The sequence below is a fragment of the Buteo buteo genome, chromosome 7 (genome assembly GCF_964188355.1).
Source record: "Buteo buteo chromosome 7, bButBut1.hap1.1, whole genome shotgun sequence".
Taxonomy (NCBI): Eukaryota; Metazoa; Chordata; class Aves; order Accipitriformes; family Accipitridae; genus Buteo; species Buteo buteo.
Window position 1 is genome coordinate 44584382 of NC_134177.1, and position 21108 is coordinate 44605489.

At 39.5% G+C, this 21108-nt stretch overlaps 1 protein-coding gene across 10 annotated transcripts in view; it reads right to left on the reverse strand.

Moving 5' to 3' along the window:
* Positions 1 to 21108, reverse strand: part of BCAS3 (BCAS3 microtubule associated cell migration factor) — a 375612-nt gene that overhangs the window by 182230 nt on the left and 172274 nt on the right. For all 10 annotated transcript variants that reach the window (XM_075032961.1, XM_075032959.1, XM_075032960.1 and 7 more), the window contains 2 exons: positions 17795 to 17991; positions 16372 to 16469 (listed from right to left, as the gene is read on the reverse strand). In XM_075032961.1, the coding sequence (XP_074889062.1) occupies positions 16372 to 16469; positions 17795 to 17991 (295 nt within the window). The remainder of the gene's footprint in view (positions 1 to 16371; positions 16470 to 17794; positions 17992 to 21108) is intronic.

Consider the following 21108-nt stretch of genomic DNA (forward strand, 5'->3'; position numbering starts at 1 on the left):
TGATAATGGTGCAGCCCTTCACAAACCTCATACAGACCCCTTGCAGAACGGTTGCATACATCATACAACAGGAATACAAGATATTGTACTGTTTGCAATGCTTTCTTGAGGCTTTCTGTGTCAGCTCAAGATAAGAGAATAGCTGAAAAAAACCCCAAACCAAACAACGTGCAGCCTAACCCTTGTATGAACACTGTCATCTTTTATAGTACAGCTACTCAGGTAACAAACACAATGTACACCTTAAGACACCATTCCACAGTTTTACTCCCATGAAACAAAAAGAAATAGAATGAAATAATTTAAGCCATTAAGACTCTTAACACTTTTCTCTGGTTGCCTAGTACAATTCATGATCTATTTCAAAGGAAGATTACATTAGGAACCCCTAATTCACAAAAATAATAGTACCCCCCCCCCCCCATATTCTGCAAAACAGTTGAGACTAACCACATAAAATACACCGAGGTCCTCCAACTATGAGGACTTAAGTGCCATTCAGTGTATCTCAGATGCACACTTTATCCTACTTTTTGACAGGACAAAGCATTCAAACAGATTCCATAGGGCAGAATTGCACCAGACTTACTAAGAAAGCTCCAGTACCTCTTTGAACCATAAAAGAAAAGATTTTGTTTAAAATCAAGAATTTCTGGTTGACATATTTCACGTTCCTTTCTGATTTAAAACAACCTGCTATGAAAGCTACCATTATTTAAAAGTGAAGAAAGAAAAGGGAATTTGCCCCATTTCTCCCCACTCCTCACTCTGCTATTGTCCCATGTATCTATTTCCAGGAAGCCATATTCATTAGGGTTAATCTGCCTACTAAATGAATAAACAAAGGATTTCTCTGTCACTGAGAGGCCAGGTGAGCCGATATCATCTTCTAACACAGAAGATCATCCGCACAAATACAGCGCAGGAAATTTACCTGCTGCAATCCCACACCTGGGATCATTTGGCAAGTAGCTTAGAAATGTTGAGTAGATGACTGAAATCAAACTAATTATATATTTTTTTTTAACGCAGATCTTCTATCAGCAGAAAAAAAAGGCCTTTCTAAAAAAGTGATGCAAAAAGGTCTCAAATGTCTTAGCTTATTACGCTTACTAATATTTCAGCAAATTTCCTCATATGAAAATGTTATACGGACTCATATAATTATAGCGCTTACTTACTAATGACATTTACCTGTGGCTCTCTAGCAGTGCCCACGCTGCTGCGCACTGCAAAAACATAAAAGTTTACAAATTGTTGCCATAAGAACCTAATGAAAGATACAGGAAAAAAAGGATCTAATTGAGCTGCAAGAAATACTGACACAAATACAGCACCTAATATAGTAATATAAACCTACGCATGTAACTCCTTGCACAGACCTAACTCGAACTGCTGTTAGTTATCACATTTCTGGTAGACATCATGGCAGACTTAAAGCTTCAGAAACGTCCTGCAGGTTTTGAGAGCTGATACCTGAAGGGTGAGCTTCTTGTGTAGAAGCAAATACCGAGGTATTACGAGTATGAAGAGAGGTTGAGGTTAATTACCAAAAAACCCAAAGATGAGATAGGAACAAGCATTCAAATGCTTAGATGCAAGTGTACAAACCTTGCACATGTTACGGCAGAAGACGAGCCAACACGGGGATTGAGAACTACAGAAAATGCTGTGACAATGGAGAAAGATGTGCTCAGCAGCTGCAACTGGGACTGATGGAGACAAGGGGTAATTGCGAGCATCGAGGAAACGAATGGGGGAGGTCACAGGATTCAAGAAAAGAAAGGAGTCACACCTGGATAGAAACATGTAGGCAGGAAACCCAAAGTTCACAGCTCAGCAATGCTATGGAGGAAGAAAGGCCAGGATTTGAAACTGGCCTGGATGAATGGTGCTCCCAAAGCTACACAGCAAAAGGTCCCTTCCCTCCCGCAAACACGGATTCTTTTTGATGTTCCTTACACAGCGAGCAAGAAGAGATAAATTAAAATTGAGAACCTAGAGAAGTCTTTGATCCTATTGCCTGGAAATATGTATAAGAATATTTTCTCCAGACGTACTTTTGCTATATATGGAAACCAAATGCTGACTAATCATATAAACCTTATGGTGCCTAAGCACAGCTGTAATCTGCAGCAGAACACTGTCACAACAGCAAAGGAAAATGTGGAAAACTAAGAAGTTAGCTGTGGTGCTGAGAAAGAGGAGAAAACAGTGATCAAAGGCACTGGGGGCCAGATTAGACAAGAGGGAGAGTTTCTAGCTGGTTAGCTTTTAAGATACAAGTGACATATTTATGACTTATTCTTGTATTACTGAACTTTAACAGTCCAAGTAATGATTATCCATTTTCCAAGTTTATAGAGAAATGATTCTATACAAGACCTGCTGACTCAGGACAATGGTAATAGGATACAAAAGTCTGAATTTTGGTTTATTGGTTTATAGATAGCACCAGTTGGTAGCGATAGAACCATTTAGAGCTGTTTATCAAGACATGCCACGCATCTTGGTTGGGAACAGAGACCAGCTGAAGAAGGGGAGGCAAGAGTTGTAACCTGCCTGCTCGGTCTTATGTTTCAGGCACGCACAGGGATAGGGCATGGACATAAGCACATACGTGGCGTCGGCACTCGCGGTGACCGCCGGGGGACAGCACAGCTCGGCAGCAGTTGGGGGCAGCCTGGGCTTCGCTGCTCGAGTGCGGCAGGGGACTGTGGGGACTTTTATTTCTACAGGTAATCCTTAACCTCTGAAATGACACCACGATAATCTGAAGAAATGGAACCAATTTCCCTTTAAAAGGACAAAGCATAGGGAATTTGTACATTCTTAAAGGGATTTCAAGTTATGGGAATGGGATTATATCAATCCCCAAACATCAAGATGGAACCTCTTGGAACTTTTTTTTAAAACTTGCATTCTTGGCTGCTAAGACTTCGTGCTGGTGCTTTTATGTTAACAGAAGATTGTGGAAATACACAAATCCCTTTTGCTAATGACTAAACGTCAGGAGAGAACATATAATATCAATAAATCTACTTAAAAATGGGAGTAACATTTCTGAGTAAATCAACCTCAAGATAAACCTTTACAATGCTACTATTTTATCGTTAAATCACTTTGATCAAATCATATTCCTTTAGGATACATCAGTCAACGTGAGTGACCACAGCATTTACGGAAATGACTCTACTGCGTGCATGAAAATCCAGTGGTCTTCCCACGGTCTGGTTTGGAAGTCCATGTTATCTTGGTCACACCGATCATCTGAGGAACATCTCACCAAGCTACCACTGGCATGTGACCACCTTACACTCGCTTTCCAGTGGCATATTAAAGATACCACCTCAGTACCAGATAACTAATCCAGATAATTGTTGTTCATTGTGAAATTTGAGGGTAAGGCAATATGTAATACAGAGTATCGCAGTCAGCATTTCCTACTGGAGTTCATCAGTCATTTACTGAATCCCCAGTACAAGCAATGGGAGAAACATGGACTCAAAGAACAGCATCCCTTCTTGCTTTTCACTTATCTTAAAGTGCTCATCAGTATGGCATACCTAATTAATGCTTTCAATAGGTGTTAAAAATTCCTACGCTGTAATGCATTATGAACAGGCAAAGGCAAGTGGCTATAGTTTAGAAGCACAAAGGTGAGATAATGGCCTTCCACATCACTGAACTGTCAACCTCATTTAGCATAAACCATAGCATCTGGAGATTTCAAATCATACAGCCGTTTAAAAATATATAGAATGTTAAATTAAATGACAAACATGGGACATGTCACCTTTTAGAAGCAGAAATGTAAAACCAAAGCATATGTTCTCCAACTGTATTTGCTTCAGGATCAGCAATATTTTTGTAACCTCATTAGTTTCTTGACTTGGTTTTAAACATGGAAGGATGGATATACAAATAAGTTACAGGTCCTCCACATGATATCCTCAATTGTAAGTCAATCTTTACTAGAAAATAAATGAAGAACTCTGGGTTTAATGCTCACAGAGAGCCTGGAAGGTGAAGACAATGAGGAAAAATTTCTGCAGGCTCTTAGGGATGAAAGTTACTCTGTATTTTGAGCCCTGAATCTAAGAGGCATGTATAAATACCTAACTTTCAAATCTGCATTTACAAACAAATCCTGTGGCGTCTACATGTGCTGAACTTCCACTGACAACCCCAGAAGTCCCACCCGGTTCACACGCAGAAACGGGCCCAAGCTCAGCCACCCTGGATCGAGGGCCAGCCGATGTCTGCAAGCAGTTTATCTGTCTCTGCGTGGCATGAAGCCTAAGCTAATAAACTGTAGCTGGCTCCATGCAGAGCTAGCTCGGGTCTCGGCACCGTGGTCTTGTCACCGCTACGGCGGGACAGTGCTGCAGTGAGACCGCCGGGCAGCTCTGCGGTGAGCCAGCCCACGGGCAGCAGAGCCAGGGCTGAGGAAAAGGTGACAAACCCCACTCCCGAGCATCATTTGGGTATGTCTGCAGAGTTCTTCGGCTCTCCCGCTACCCTCGACCGCCCAGCTCCCCGGCCCCCTCGTAAAGGGAGGGCGGACTGTGCGTACACCCTCACCTGCGTTAGAGGCTGCTACCCATCTGACCTATCGCTGTACTGTAACCGCAGTACATCGCTTTAGAGCATGCGTTCAGCACTTCATGGCATGCACAATCTTTCACTGAAGTGTTACTAAAAGGCTACAACTAGGCCAATAAAGCTGAATTTTATTTGTCTACTCATAGCAATGGGGAAGTGGTGCCTGCTGATGACATTAAACAAAACATCACACCCACAATTCAAGTTCTTTTTCAGCTACCCGCTATATAAGCGGTTCAGTTAAAAGCTGCCGATTTAACAATACAGCGGGGTAGCGGTGAAAAGTAGTGATGCCAGGGTATTACATCAGGTAGAGCTGGTGCCCCTCTACCCTCCCATCCTCAACCCCCATCAAAAAGGATTTTATAGCATGAGGAATATTCGATACTGCCTAACGATCAACAATTAATAGTCTCACTGAGCCCTGATCCAGAGCATCTTTAAGCACATGGTTGCACATTCTCCTGAGAACCTGCTTCAATAAGGACAGATTCTCCTTCTTTGCAGGCTCTGTAGGACTAGCACAAACCAACTGCAGTATAATTTTTTTTTTTTTTTTTTTTTTGCAAGCCAGATTCCCAAAGTTTCAGTCACATGTTTCATTGGAGAGAAAAGAAAAGGCATCAGCAAAACTTTGAAATAAAATCGTGAAATAGTGAAGCACTGCTCGCAGTTTAGCTTATCGTGCATGAAAGTTTAAACTTTGCTTTCAACCTCGGTTTTCAAAACATGCTGTCATTCACTATAATATGGGTTAAAAATAAGAGAAAGCAAAGATGAAATGTAAATGATTTAAATGCATGCATATGTTCTTTTGTAAAATGCATAATGCATCTGCAAGGTTTTTCCTCATATTTTGGACACAAATCAAGGGGGAAATGGTTCACTTATGATACAGTGAATTTTTTATCTAACTTCAGTGGTAAAATGTACTTCCATGTAAGCATTTCACTGTATACTGTTTGTTGCTGCTGTTTTGGTTTTCTTTTGGTTTGGTTTTTTTTTTTTTTAAAGCTTAAATAGGAACACCAAAACCAAAAGACTAACATAAGAATATTTCTTTTCTTCTCCAAATTCTTTCACAGCAACTTTCTGCTTGTTAAAAAAAATCCACTAGCATCAAAAACAACCTTGTAAATGATCTATGGTCAATTACTAAATTTGACATTCAATCAAAAGTAAGTTTAGAGAATGTTATGCTTACTTATAAAATATATTTTAAGTGACAGTCAAACAGTACAGCACGCAGTGATTTACTCAGCATTCATGCTGTAAACAATGTAGGTGGAAGTCTGAAGAGGTACTGTTTCAACTAATGCAAATTCAGTTCATGGAAATTGGCCTGGCAGCAAAGAGCTAAGAAGATTCTTACTACAACAGTGGCTTCTACTGCTTTTCTGTATCAACGCAAAAATACGTATGTACTATCTTTCTAGAGGCCTCCTTTCCTGGAGTGATAGAGTCAGGACTTTTTGTAGGGTCCTAACATTAGAAGAGGCTACAAATTACAGAGTTTCCAGTTCCTGCCCTGCATTTCTCCCATCGATGGCACTACAACTTTGAGCAAAGGAAAAGTAAAGCAAAACACAATGACAGAGCCAGTTACCAAAACTAATGCTCAAACCCAATCAGATACTCACAAGCAATCATTTGGCCTCTGTGCCAAAGCCTAGCAAATTCTATGAATTATCCAGAAATACAGGTGGGCTGTACGCAGCCAGGGCCAGCTGCATCTGGGACAAAAGCCCAGGCAAGCGAGCGCGTGTAGGTCCCACTCTCTCGGAGCAGATGTGAGCTCAAGGGAAAGCAGCTGTGCTGGACGCCCCTATAGGTATTCTACACAGCGCACCCGGCACAAGAGGCACAAATGGTTGCCCGCTGTTGCTGGAGGGAAATAGCAGGCAAGAGAGACTTGGCAAGCCTGAGATTTCAGAAGAGGAGGGCCTGCACCCCACTTGACCCGGGGACATGGGATTTTTGATAGGACTATTACAATCAGAGAGCTTATAAAATGTATTTGGAAAGGCTTTCGTGTTGGTTTTGGGATAGCATATGAAGGCCCCAGGAATCCACTCTGAGGCCTTAAATCTGTGGCCAAACTCCAGCAAAAACCATATGTTAGTCATATTACCACCTTTTTCTTTTCCCTGTTCTTGCTCCATTTTAAGGGACCACGCCCTGCGCAGTAAACGAAAGACAGCCTCAGGGCAATAGAGGCTCATATACCACTTCTCTTATCTGGAGAAATCCTGTGCTAATGATGTGAATAATCCCAAGTCTGCTTTCTGTCATTTACTGACTGTGACCTGCTTGTTTTCACCTTTACAAGGGGAATAGCACCAGAAGGTTTATGTACGCAAAGTACTTGGCTTTCCATGCTCCCTCTAAGACTCTGCTTTCTTTTTGGAAGGAGGCGAGCCCCAGGCAGGCTGTCCCCAGCAGCCAGCAGTGGTCAAGACTGTAAGAGATCTCTTATTTGCAGAGCCCCCACAGCTGGAGGCACATGAGAGTACTTGCAGACGAGAACTGGCCGAGGAGGCGGACGGTGACAAACAGGGGCTCCTTTCACCCCGCGCTCCCCTTCCCGGCTCACCCCACACGCCGCCTGCTCTCTGCGGCAACTGCTTGCTGGCACCAGCTTTGGCTTTTTGTAGCACTCCACCCATAGCTAGAGTACTAACCGGCACCCAATTTAGCTTTGGTTCTAATAAAAAGTGAAAGTTAAAAGCAGTGCAAGCAGCAGATAAAGCACTATTAAAAACTGGCTGGGATCGTGCCAGGGATCGCGTCCAATGCAGGGGGAGGAGCCAAAACGACTGCAAGCCGATGGATATTTCACGGCATTGGATAATTAAGAAAAACAAAATATTTTCCATCTGTTTTTTTACCCCTTACGTCATGGAGGCCATAAAATATATACAAGTAAGTACCAAAGGCTATATTTCAACTTAGATATAAATACTTATTTCCAGCAGAGAACATCCTTACTTCAGCAAGGAGAAGGCAGGGCGAGGAGGCTGTGATTGTAACACCTTCAAAATATTAAACTCCACCTTAAAACAGATCAAATGCCTGGTTAATTTATCATACCAAATAGCTCAGTTTTATATGGTATATACCTAAACACACACTTCTGCTCACTCATCTACATTACACTCTAACGAACCATATCCAAAACCTGCCAATTTTGGATTAACAATGGTGAAAATAGGTGCATATGCTGACATTATATTTAAAAAAACCCAACAAAACAAAACACGTGAGGACTTACGCTCTTGTTTAAAGCTATTTCAGTATAGATCCAGATATAGTCTATGTAGAGAGTTTGTGTAGAGTCTTTCCACCATGTCCAGTGGGTTGGACCAAATGAACTGAAATCAGACATTCAACCTGTGGTGACTTACAAAAGAACAAGTTTTTGTGGCTCTGGAAATATTAAGAAGTGTCAAACATTTCATTATTACGTAGTAAAGTATTATCCACAAAACAATATATTATCTGTAGTATGAGGAAATACAAATGAGAAGAAAATTGGCGATTCATATTGAAAGTAATTTCTGGTATGACACCAGTGGCCAACTCGCACAGCTGCGCGCTCAACGGCTGCACAGTAAACCAGCAGCTGATCAACTCCTTCCTCAGCTTCTCCTTTCTTTTTGCGCAGAGTGTTTTGATTTAAAATGCAGCACTATTATCTCACTACTTGGAAAAACACAAAAATTAAAGCCACCATACTTAGCTTTTAAAAGCTATTTTTGCCATCTAATGAAGAGGGGAATAAAAAAAAAATTAGGATTCACTAGGAAACTAGGGGACATTGCTTGGCAGCTGCCACACCACTTCCAACTGTCCTTGAAAAGCCAAACCCAAAAAACATTCTTGGAGGCTGCTTCGTGCCCAGTTTTGATCTGCAGATTTAATTGCTCTAAAGAGGCCATCACAACCTATAGTATTCAGGTAGTTGCTGTGCGGTCCGGACACGGACATCAATCCTCTACGGGCGTTTTACAGGCAGGAAGAAGCTGAAAGATAAAAGGAAGAGTCTGCAGAGCCCTGAGGACAAGGGCTGATGTTCTGGAACAGTTCCTGAAAGCAGGGGAGGAAAAGTTGGAGGATCTCAAGAGGACCAGAACCAGCAAGCAATCCTGACGGTTAAAAACCTAGCGTCTGACAGACTATAGTCCAAAGAGGAGGAGATACACTTGAAACAAGAAATAATGAAGCATATTTAGAGGTTTTTTCAAAGCAAACATGGAAATCGGTGAGCAAATACTTTGAAGGATAGCCTAACTTAGTGAAATGGTTAAATAAGAATGTCTCTCTATTATAAAATGGAAAACTGTTTCTAAATGAAAGCTTTCCTGGAAACAATACTGACTCTGAAATTCATTTGCAGATGGATGTTCAAATACTCTTCTTTTAACTTGCACACCTAATACCATTTTAAGAACATTTTAAATGGTCTAAATTAATGGATGAGCTTAGAATATATTACAAACTTATAAAAAGATCAAGATTTGTAAAATGATTCATTTAAGCACCGCATAAAAAGAGCAGAAATGTCAATGAACATGCTTCTTTGCAAGTAGTGTACGGTGTGTTATTTCTGTGCAATCTATAAAAACACAAGTACAGACACTGAGGTTTCTGGATCTCTTGTAAGTTTAACAGTAGCTAGGAGCTCTTAGATCTCAAGCTATAATAAATATTGTATCCTACAGGAGCCCGTCGGGAATCTCAGCTCATGTGTTGTTCCATAGAAGATTGTGGTGTCAGATATGATTAGAATCAACACTTTCCACTTATTCGGAGCTTAAAAGCTACCTACACAGAACAATTGTTAATGAAAGACAATTAAGGGGTACATAAGACAATCTTATATTCAGAATGAGTTTGCGCTAGGTACTGACATACAAAATATCTATTGTGCATTTTGCATTTTTTTCCCCTGTAAACAAACAGAAGGCGTCTACGTGCTTGGACCAGACCATGCTCTAGCACACTGCTATTTTTCAGCTGACAAACCATTATATGAACTGAGGGTGGCTTACCCAACTAAAAGTTAGTATGTAACGCTTAAGCAATAAGACACTCCACTGTCTGCATTAATGGACCACCGGTACATGCGTCAAGTGGGTTGTGTGACATGAGAACAACTGTCTTTGAGCAACAGAGGACTGCACCAATGACCATTAACGTGGGTCCCGGAGGCCTCACTGCAACTTATCTTCATATATGAAGAAAAAACCCATTACCTTGTATTTGGTTATTATGTTGGTCAGGTCACAGTTATTCTCTCATCTAGCTATGACATCAGCGTGAAAATTGCTGGGTTTCTTGTTTGTCAAAGTCCCCTGTGAACTATCAAGAATCACATTAGCAAGATGAACAAGGTGATCAGCCTTTGGGGGATTAAGCACCTTGAGTAAGTTAAATTGCTTAAAGTCAAACTTAACCTAACGCAGCAGTGTCTAGAAATCGTTGATTTTTGATTTTCACTTGCATGTGTGAAACTAACTTGCATATTGAACCATTTTTTTTTAGCTGATGGACAGTTATGTGTCAAAGCACAACCATCTTAGAAGAGATGAATTGCTTCAATTACTACAAACCTCCTCAGCTAAACCAAAGGCAAACAGGGATGAGGAATAACAGGCTCCTCTGTCACCAGCAGGGTAGCAGCTACCCCACATCACTATGCTATGCTGCGCAGAGTGAGTTCCCATCTTCAGAACTGACAGACTAACCCACCCACAACCATCATACGGAGGCAAAAATAAATCAGTATACAATGAACCTGCTGCCTTTCAGTCACTGTTCCCATGCCCTTCCTCTCCAGTATACTTCTGCCTACAGAAAACACCCACCAGTGTTTCAAGACATTAATGCTACTCCATGTATCCCTGCAGCTGAGTCTTTTCACAAGCCAGGCAATGATCCAGCAGCAAGTGCCCAGTCAGTAGTGTCAGGTCATTTTAATTTCTCTTCACAGCTCCATAGTCTATAGGGCATAGCTGTTTCTAAACGTAATCATGTATACTGCATTGGCATCATGGAGCCTGCTGAAGTCAGTTCTGTCTTAAGGCTCTCTTCAAAAATCAGCTGATAACATTTTCTCAAATTAGATGAAATAAAACAAGCTGGAAAAATTTCTATATATGAGAACTTTGTATTCTACAGCTCACACACAGGCACACATTTAGCAAGATGGACGAATACAACGGAGAGAGTATGAGCGCGTGCCAATGTGTGTGCTATTGCACCAAGAAAACAAAAATACACAATATATCCCACATGCTATCACTATTCTAGGAGCAATACACAAAATGTTTTCAAATAACACAATAATATCATATCTATTTAAAACACTTAACAGGGTTGGCTCAGAAGTTATTCCAGGGAAGAACCATAATTTACACTCATTTAAATTTAAGCTGACAGAACGTAGAAGTACAAAACAAGCAGTGCCGAGTACGTGTTTTTGCTGTTACCAAACAGGTGATGCTCTCTAAGAACAGCTTGTATATGACCATTATTAAAAGCTCTTAACTGCTGTGAAGAACAGACCAACGGCCAAATCTTCCTTGGCTTCAAAGCTCAGCATTATACTCAGAGGATCTGTGTTCAATCTCTATCTGCAACAACAAACTACCTTTATACCATCCAGGTAATTACAGGTTCAGGTCAAGGACTCCAGACCATATTGATTACATCTCTGTGCGACAAGGACCCTCCAGCGCTGGCCGGCTCCACTCAAGCAGGGCAGCTCAAGTATCCGTGACGCCAGGACTCCCCGGGCCCTACCAGCACCCGTAACGGGAAACCAGCAACCGCTCAGGCCTGTCAGTTATTGCCTGTGGCGGTAAGGACAGCCTGGGAATTCATAATGTTGGTGACTTCATCTGCCAGCTGCATTCACACATCTTTACTACCTGAATAACTGATCTCCGCTACTCCAAGGCAGCACTTTCTGCTGTACAGCATTTGGGAATAAATATTTGATCGCACATACAACAGAAAAGAGCTCAGATGGTTTAAGGTGTGACAGCAAAAGTGTTTATTAAATTCCAAGTGAGAGCATTTCTGGACAGTAAAAATTTGTCCCATGGTCCCTATCTCACAGGTGTGGTGATGAACAATAAAAGATCCTTCACAGGCAGAGGGGAGGGAAGACAAACTCCCTCCCCCACAAAACCCAAGTCAATTCTTCTGTTCATTAAACCCTCTGCAGGCAACAAGCTATCTGTCTGTGAGCAGCCAGTCACACACAAAAGAAAGGGAAGTACTAAATTACAAGCCAATTTTAAGTGGGCATTGATTGAAGTAACCAGAAGAGAGCTTAGTATTGTCAGTTTCATACAACAGTAACAAACAATCTTCATTAAAAAATTACGCGTGCATCCCTAAGAAGCACAGCACATGCCAGGTTTCAGGTAAGAACATAAAGGTTCCCCCTGCCCCACACACAGAGAGGAAAAAAATGCTCAGGATCTTTTTCTTCTACAGTTTAATTTTATTCATTAAAATCCTTCCCACTCTAACTTCTGTATTTGTCCTAAGCAAGCAAGCAAGCGAGATCTCCTCCAGGTAGGACAGGAAAAAGATGATGCAAAACAAAGATCAGACAACTTCTTCATCAACGCTTCCCTACTCAGCTGACAGTGCAACAAAATCATTCCTTGACTGACAGGTAAGTGTCAAAAACCTCTTTGTATGAGGGAATAAACAAGGCTTTTCATAAACACACACAGAGATGCACACACTTCTTTTTTAACTGAGCAGGATTGAATTAGCAGCTATGACTGAGCATACCTGAGTACCTGAGCCCTTCAACCCATTTGTTACAGTTTAAGGGAAACGCTTGCCCTTACAGACTCAATGCAGCTGTGCAATCAAATTTACTGTGATCAGGAACTGCTGCAAAATCCTTTCTCTAGAGGTTTTCTGTTTCTGAAAGTTCAGAGTTGTTGTTCCATACAGATATCCTGACCTTCCTACACGCTTTAATTTCTTCATTATTTATTATTAGTAGAGTTCTATCAGGTTTGATTTTTCAGGTATGTAACACATATGACATGCACCATTTATCAGATTATAGTATAAAAATTCAGAAAGGTACCTGGAACTACTCAATTACATGTCTAGCCTACGCTTATATTTTCTAGATGAGTCTCCATCATTCTGTAGATATCCTCAGCTAGCTAAAAATCGTATCTAATGCTTGTCACATCAAAGAAAGGAACAGCATTCAATGCGTACAGGTAATGTAAAGTTTTCAAGTCATGCCTGTGGAGTGATCTTCTGAAATAGAGCCAGGTCATTCAGCAACAAATATTTTTTTTGTTGCACTACAGATTTCTGTCTCAGCGTTGGTTGGTTTGGTTGTGTAAGGAGTGTGACCTTAAGCTGCAGCACCTCCTGCAGACAGGGCACTTGCAAGGTTTCTCTTCCATCTCTGGTGTCTAATAAGGCCTTAAATGTAACCTAAGACTTACCCTACTTTTGTTAAACCCAATGCAACCAGCTGATAGCCTCAGCACTTCTTCGGAAAGAACGGACACATGAGCACACATGCCTGCTTGCTACACACAGTGTGCATTTACTATGTGTACAGTAGTGGTTCTTTTTCTCCATTATTATTATTAAAGGCTTCCTGCTTTATAAAGATTTAAACTCAGTGTTGTCCCTTTAACATTTCTAACTGCCAATCTGGAATAGCATCTGGAATTACAGTGCATTTAATCCTTGAGGGTATAATTCTCTCTATGATGCATATGACTAAAATGTGTGCATTGAGGGACAAACGTCCAGTAGCTTTAGGTGACTACATTTTTGCAAACTTTTCTTAAAGATCTGATTTAAAAACAAAACAAAAAAACCCAGAGAAGAATATTTCAGGAGAATTAAGTAAAGTTGAAATAACCATATTGAAATATGCATTTTTTTAAATTTATCCAAGTAATCTTTACAGATACAGCCATCCACCTTGAAAATGCCATTGCAAATTTTCATTCCGGGTAACAGTATTAGAGTTCTGTACTTTTTAAATGAAGATTTTTGCAAATGATCTTGTGAGAGAATATTGTCATTAATATACCATAGTTCTACAGACATGTGAAAATAATGATAAAAAAATTACACAAATTTCTTACGAAATGCAAGAGTTGTCACCAATGGGGGAGAAGGAAGGAAGCTATCTAGAATGGCAGAAGAATAATGGAAGATGATAAACATGTACTTGAAATCTTTTGATAGGAAGAACAAGTGATGGAGTTAGATAAGAAGAGGCGCCACGCTGGTTGTATCTCTAAGCAACAGGCAATCAAACAGCCAGATAAGCATCTTCATAAAGTGCAACAGACTCAAATGCATGGGTCATAACTGAAGAATCACTTCCTGGTTCAGCTTAGGCAGTAAAAATTTATGACCTACTTAAAAATCCTTCAAACCTGAAAACGTATTTTCCAATAAATTTGTTTTCCATAAAGAATGTAAGCCATTTAGGGCACGCCTTGGTAATAGCAGGAAATGAGAATACTTACAGTAGTGGACTATAACACAAAAAATGCAATGTTGTACATGAAGAGCATTTAAAAAAAAAACCTTTATATTCAGAGCTGAGCTTAATGTAATTTTCTGCACATCTCAAAGGTGGGAAGAGAGGAAAGCAAGCATAAAATACTCCTCTTCCCTTTGCTGGGCTCTGTTACAAGAAAAGCATGAGATCTCAAAAACCAGTGTATGTTTTTTCGTTGTGTCTCCTTTACTCTGTAGCAGAATTCACACCCCTATACCATCACACATAATCTGGCATATCTACCCTAATTTTGGACCAATAATTTCTGCATGGGAAAGGATGGGGATCAGGCAATATGAAAACTGCAAATGGATAGTAAAGTCCCTGAATCAAAAATCAATTCAAATCCAAACTGTCTGGCAGTGAAGCTAAATAAAACACTGCTATCAGCATGTCCCTAACAAAATCCATGTATTGTTTATACGAAACTTATGAGGTGTTATAACAAAACTGAGTCACTGCTGTACAGTAAATATATTTTCAGTATCATAACAATGTATACAATTGACTTTGGCAATTTTAATATGGACACACATGTTAAAGGCATTACCAATAGAGCTTCATCACATTCACATGAGCCATTTCATATTAGGGCCCCATCCACACTTCAGGAAAGGCTGTTTAGCATAGAAGAGGTACAGTTCTATGTAGTTCACTGTTTCTGTTGTAGATGGAATAACACAGTTTTAGAACGCATTATCGTTCCAGAATGGTTATATTTCAGAATTATTACACATCCCTGCTATAAGTAATGGCACTGCTCCGTTCATACAGAAGAGGGAAAAAACCCCACCCTGATAACCCAGATATCTCTATCTGTATCAGCTGGCCTAGTCACATTGATAGTGAAGAAGAGCTATGCTATTAATCACTCCAAATCTAAAGTGTCAGATACACAGACAGAAGCACTCCTATGATTCAAGTTTGCAACCTTTTAGGGGTAATAGGCATAGATGAACTAGTCCAAAAAATCATAACTGATGCATTTATGTTTTCTTCTGTATCAACCAATTGTTTTCAAAATTACTTTGTCATGTAGTAAAACAAATAAAATTCCCTTTAAATAACCAGCATCAGATGTTTGCCTAAGCTCAATGTGAATCAAACAAGTTCTAAATATTTGAAAATGGAATTTATAATGACAATCCTCAATATCCAAAGTAAATGTAGTTATTATTGAACTCAGTTACAAACACATCTAAGAAATATCCTGTAATACCCAAATAAATTAATTTGGCAAAAAACGCAGTATCTTGGACTCGGAATTTATATCAATAGCAAACACAGTCTGGAACAGGAGCTTTTATTTTAACTCTCTTTAAAACAACCTTCAGAAACCAGTTTCTGTATGTGTTACAGTCTCTTTTTACAGTTTAACCTCAATCCAATCAGCAGTCTCCAGGGATTTTCAAATCGCTAAAGATTAAAATCCTCTCTGACTTGACTGTTTGACTAATGCTGTGTGTTTAATAATTCTACTTGTGAGAGATTTTATTTGACAAAATCCTGCTGTGTGGACCCTTCAGACGCTATACAGCAGTACTAGAATATAAAGCTCTGCTGACCTTTCTTTATATGGACTATACCCAACCATTGAGAAAAAAAGAAGAAAACTTTTATAGTACATATATTACTATGTTGATATTAACATAACCACTGTAGTATTAAATTTACACACTCTTTTAGAGTCGAGTAGTGAAAATGTGCCTATTACACAAACATTAGATAAACTATCCTGTTGTCTTGACTGTTCACAGAAATCAATTACATTTATGATTACATTTCAATGAAAGCTATTTTATAAATGAGATGGAACTGTAATATTCTATGCTTTAGGCATTCATTAATAAAAGCATTTCAGTGTTAGTAATTGCAAATGTTCTGCCTTTTAGTTTAGGTGGTTTTTAGCATTCTATAGCTCATGTTAAACTCAATATAAATATTGTGTTCATATCTTACCACAATGCTGTAACTTCAGATTTGAGTGGCAAGAGGAAAAAAAGTCATTACAGTAGCTTTCAAAAAGTATTCGTATAAGACAGCACTTACCCTATTGTGCAGCTGAAAATCATGATATCCTTTTAAGTACATGGCAATGGTTAGTAAACATGTTACCAGACAAAAAAAAAAAGACAAGATTGATGAATGCCATGAATATCAAAGAAAACATGAAAACAACAAGTTTCTACCTGAGGTAGCATCAATCACTGTTGAAACTCCTCTGCGATCAGAAACTGGACGCGATGACCCCGGCATGCTAACAGGTTCTGAACGAACTGGCTGAATCCTAAATAATAAGTTATAGTTACCACCTGTGTCAAAATCATTGCTTATGAGGGCTGTAATTAAATCACAAACCTGATTCAGCTGAACCAATTAAGCAACTATTTATTTTTAAGTCAGCCAACTGTTGAAAACTTTTGTTTTCCTTTGCAGAGCCAAGATCTGGATAATCCATCCAGAGAGAGATTGAGACTTTACACAAAGGCAGTATCCCCAAACTATGTCTCAGATGTGAGCTTTCAGAAAGCCTCAAAAAAAAAAATCTCAGCCTACCCAAACTGGTTAAAAGGCCTCTACGCCCTCCAGAACAGCAGCATTTTCTTTGACAGTTTAAAAGAGACACATTTGTAATTGTCTATTCCCTCTGTAACATTTATCTATATTAATTTTTTAAAAATTTCTGCTTTCTTTCTACATATATATATATATACAATTAAAAAAAAATAACATATTTGACAGCTATATCCTTACTTGTGGGAGTAATTACATGCAAGGAGAAATCACACATTTCAAAACCATGTATTTTCAGTCCAAGGACAATCTGCCTGGTTTTAATAGGATTAGTCATATTATCCATCTCCCTTGTTTTACTCATAAGAGTTTCAGAGTCCCAAACAATCCAAGTCCATACCACAGAACTTTGGACTTCAAATCACATGCAGAGTCAGAAGCATGGAAACTCATTAAAACTTGAGAGTTACTGGACAGGACGCAGAAACACATGGTGCATAAAGCACTTCTACAAAATCACTAGCTATCAGTAAATATAAACCCACGTTTACCTTTGCACTCCTTCTTTCTCTCCCCTTCCCCAGGCCCACCCCTCCTGCCCCCAATTCCAAATCAGCCAGTGTCCAAAACCAGATGAATTAAATATACGAAAAAGAATTACAAGGTAGGAAGCAAAGAAAGGGGGAAAAAAACAGGGAGGGCAAAAACATTCCAGGAGTTCACTTACTATTCCAACATGCTGACCGCTTCACAGTCAGCATCTAAATCTATGACATAAAGCTCCCACTCATGTCTGAGAAAATGAATTTATTAAGCAACGCAGAAACCGTAAAAGCCAAGGCGATGCTGAGCAAGGCCACCAGACTTTGTACTGTCTTTCACTGTCATTTACCCAAGAAGGGGCAGCAGAAAGGAATCTAAGCTGCTTGGCCTGGATGAATTTTTACTGCTGTTGAGTCACACGCTCTTCTAAGACTTTCATCTGGACAAGCTTGATGAAAACTATTACACATTCTACACAGATGGCCTCATTTAACCATGAGGCAAGTTATTCACACAACAAATGTGAAACAGCTTGGAAATTGATTTTATTTTTACCTGAGACTGTTAAGATCAAGATCATCTGTATCAAAGTCCAGAAGAGGCTGCGGGGTATCACTTGGACCATGTGACTGCAGCACCGAAGAACTGGATGAAATGACAGTAGTTTGGCCTGAGGGATGGATTGTTTTGAACTGGAACTGTGGGCCCATCCACAGGCGTCGATGAGGCCCGGTGTGAGTCACTATTTCAACCTGTGGGAAGATGGGGAAATGCTTAACAAAAACCTGCAATATACTGAATGGTTCCTTCAATACACTGAACCCCCAGAATCCTGCTGTTCTCAGGCAAAAAGAGTGTTTTGTGCCATCAGTTCGGAGGAAGCTGAACAAGGGCAGATTCGGAACGCCTTTGTTAGAGAGCGATGCTGTAGCCAAAGCCAAGAGCTTCTTGCAGAGCCTTGAAAGCCTTTGAACCGCCAGCCTGGGGACACTGCACCCCAAGTTTTAAACTGTTCTGAACACCAACAGTCCATCCTGGCTATGACTTCACCTGACCCTGTTCACTCCTCCTCTTGCCATTTAGAAATACATGCTATAAGCTTGAACACTAAAAAGCTACTCTTGTTGTGGCAACAAACAGGGGAACACACTTCCATCTGCATCTACACTGAGTAGGCAGAGGAACCGAAGAAGTCTACCTCCCCCAGATAACCTCAATACTGACCAGGTCAATGGATGCAGGTTTTAAAAGCAAGCTGTTACAGCTTTGTTACAGCTGCTTTCTAGAAGTTCACACATTAAACAGAGCAGCTTCACATGTATATAGTGCGAACTGTATTTCAAATCAAAGCTCATAATTACTGTTGGCATATCTGAGGATACCTCTGGCAGAGACCATCTTGCTGAAAAGCAACAAGATTTGTAACAGAGCAATGTGAAGTGTGCTGTGAGACACTGAACAGCCCAGGTCACACTCCTTACTATGCAGATGGAATATAAACATGTATGTGCAACACATGATGTGTAAAAGGGCAGCTAAACACACATACATATTCATTTAACCAAAATTCCAGCAATTAAAACAGAAGTAAGGGTGTTTGCTTGCAAGGAACAACCACACATATATTATATAATAGGCATACATGAGATATGTACCTGTATGTATGTTTAGGTGTAGATATACACATAGACACACAAGCTTCTCTGTTCCATGCCTACTTCCAAAAGGCACAGAGAATGCAGGTGGTGTGTCTAACAAACAATAATTTCAAATATTCCTATTTTCCACTAGGTATTGGCTCCCAGAGAGAGCCTAGGTATGAACTTTTGAAAAATAAATTATTTCAGTAAATGAAGCATCCAAAATATTTTAAAAATGTCTTTTCACACTGATAACTATAAACCTGGTGAGTATCAATTCTGGCAAACTCTTAAATAAGCCAACTATAGGAATGCAAACAACCATGAACATTTAAGATGGTAACATTGCTGGAAACGTATATGATCAGGAAAATTGGGCCTTGTAAATGACAGGGTAAACAAAGCATAAGTCTTCTGTGATACAATTTTAAAAATCAAAAAGAGCCTTTAGAGATCAGAAAAAGGAAATATGGAATGAAAATATTAAGCTCTGGTGAACTCATACTTTTAAGATTACAAAAATAGACTATTAAATTCCTATCAATTGCTGCTAAAACAATGATCGGCTTCACAGCAAAAATGCAATTTAGTGAGGAAATTAATGAAATATATTTTTGTGTACATATATGACATAGATGTACACTAGTAGTGATTCTTAACTCTTTAAGAAGCAATTTTAAACACTGGCTAACGTTCTAAGTTCTCAGCTAACGTAAGATGATAAATGCACAGCCTATTTAGCACTATTTCCATCTTTGCATTTATCTTAGCGTAACTCAGATTGACTGTTGATGTTTCTGAGGCAAGTAGCTTTTATGTAGCAGTGTAAATTAGGCCACAGATAAAGTAATCTGTATATTTTAAGCTTGAAACCATCAGTGTCACAGAGCCGAGAGGTAAACAGATGCCTTTGCAATTTTACTGAGGCTACGGCCAGATGTTCCTATTCACTCTTCTGTTGTGTGCAGGACAAACATATTGTATCTACTTCACACTGACAGCACACATTACCCACTGTTCTAATTGAAAAGTTGAAGTGAAGGGCAGTGTTTTTTCACTGCATGCTGTTACTGTTGATAACAACACTTTAATTTTCAAAAACATACTTGCATTTTAGACTTAATCTAAAGTGGCTTGCTTAGAGAATGCTAGCATCTTCATGCTCAAAAGAGCTATCATCACTCTCTTCACTTAGCAAAAATTAAACATTACGGAAGCATTCTCTGAATTATTTGTGTACTATGACATCACTTGGGATTTTTTTTTTCCTTTTATAAATATATTTACTCTTCTAGAGGGATAGATGTGACGAAGTTCAAGCAGTCTTAAGTTCCTTTGAGTTTCCTATCTTCCAAGAATCAGTAATAAACTAATCTGCATAATGTAGGTTTACCTTACTCTCTTTTTCCTGAGGTTGCCCGCTAAACCAGAGAGTCATCGGAACAGTAAAATAAGCTAAACTATCCAAACAGTACTGGAGAGGATAGGTGGAAAACTACAGGTGAAATCTTGGCCCCAATGAGCTCAGCGATAAAATTCCTGTTGACTACACTGATTGTTTCACCACCTTTGTGCTCTGACAAATTAGAGACAGCATAAGCAAGTAAGATATATCAATGTGCAGCCACATCTGAATACTTAGGCCAGGTAAGCGGATTCACATGAATAGATTCCCCAATGAATGCTGCTCCTGGACAGGTACATGTGGAAACCTAACTCCTCATTTTAGGAAAATGCTGTGTATGATGTATTCACCAGTGGGAGAAGCAAATCTCATTCATGAGTATTTCACATTTATGCCATACACCCCAGCAACGCATTTAAGGCATCACTCCCATTAACATTGTTCTCAAACCAAAAGAAACCCACCTAATTTGTCAGGATGAATTCCACATATCAGGTACCCTGTAATGGCTTTAGTAAATCCAGAGCATTTGTAATTTTTATTTATTTCACTCTAACCTTTTATTCCTAACAGGAGCTAATTCTCAGCGTATTTTCATGACCTACATTCTTAAACTGAAGTTATGTTTTGAGCCAAATAGTCAAGTATGTACTGAGTTCTTAAAGAGAAGCTTCATCTATTGAAACAAAGCAAGAATGGATAAAACTACAAAGATTTAACCTCATATAAAAATATTCCACTAAGTATGATCATTTTAAAGCACTATAGTATTTCCATCTAGCCAGAACTCAAAGGAATTATCAGTAGAAAATGCAGTAGCGGGT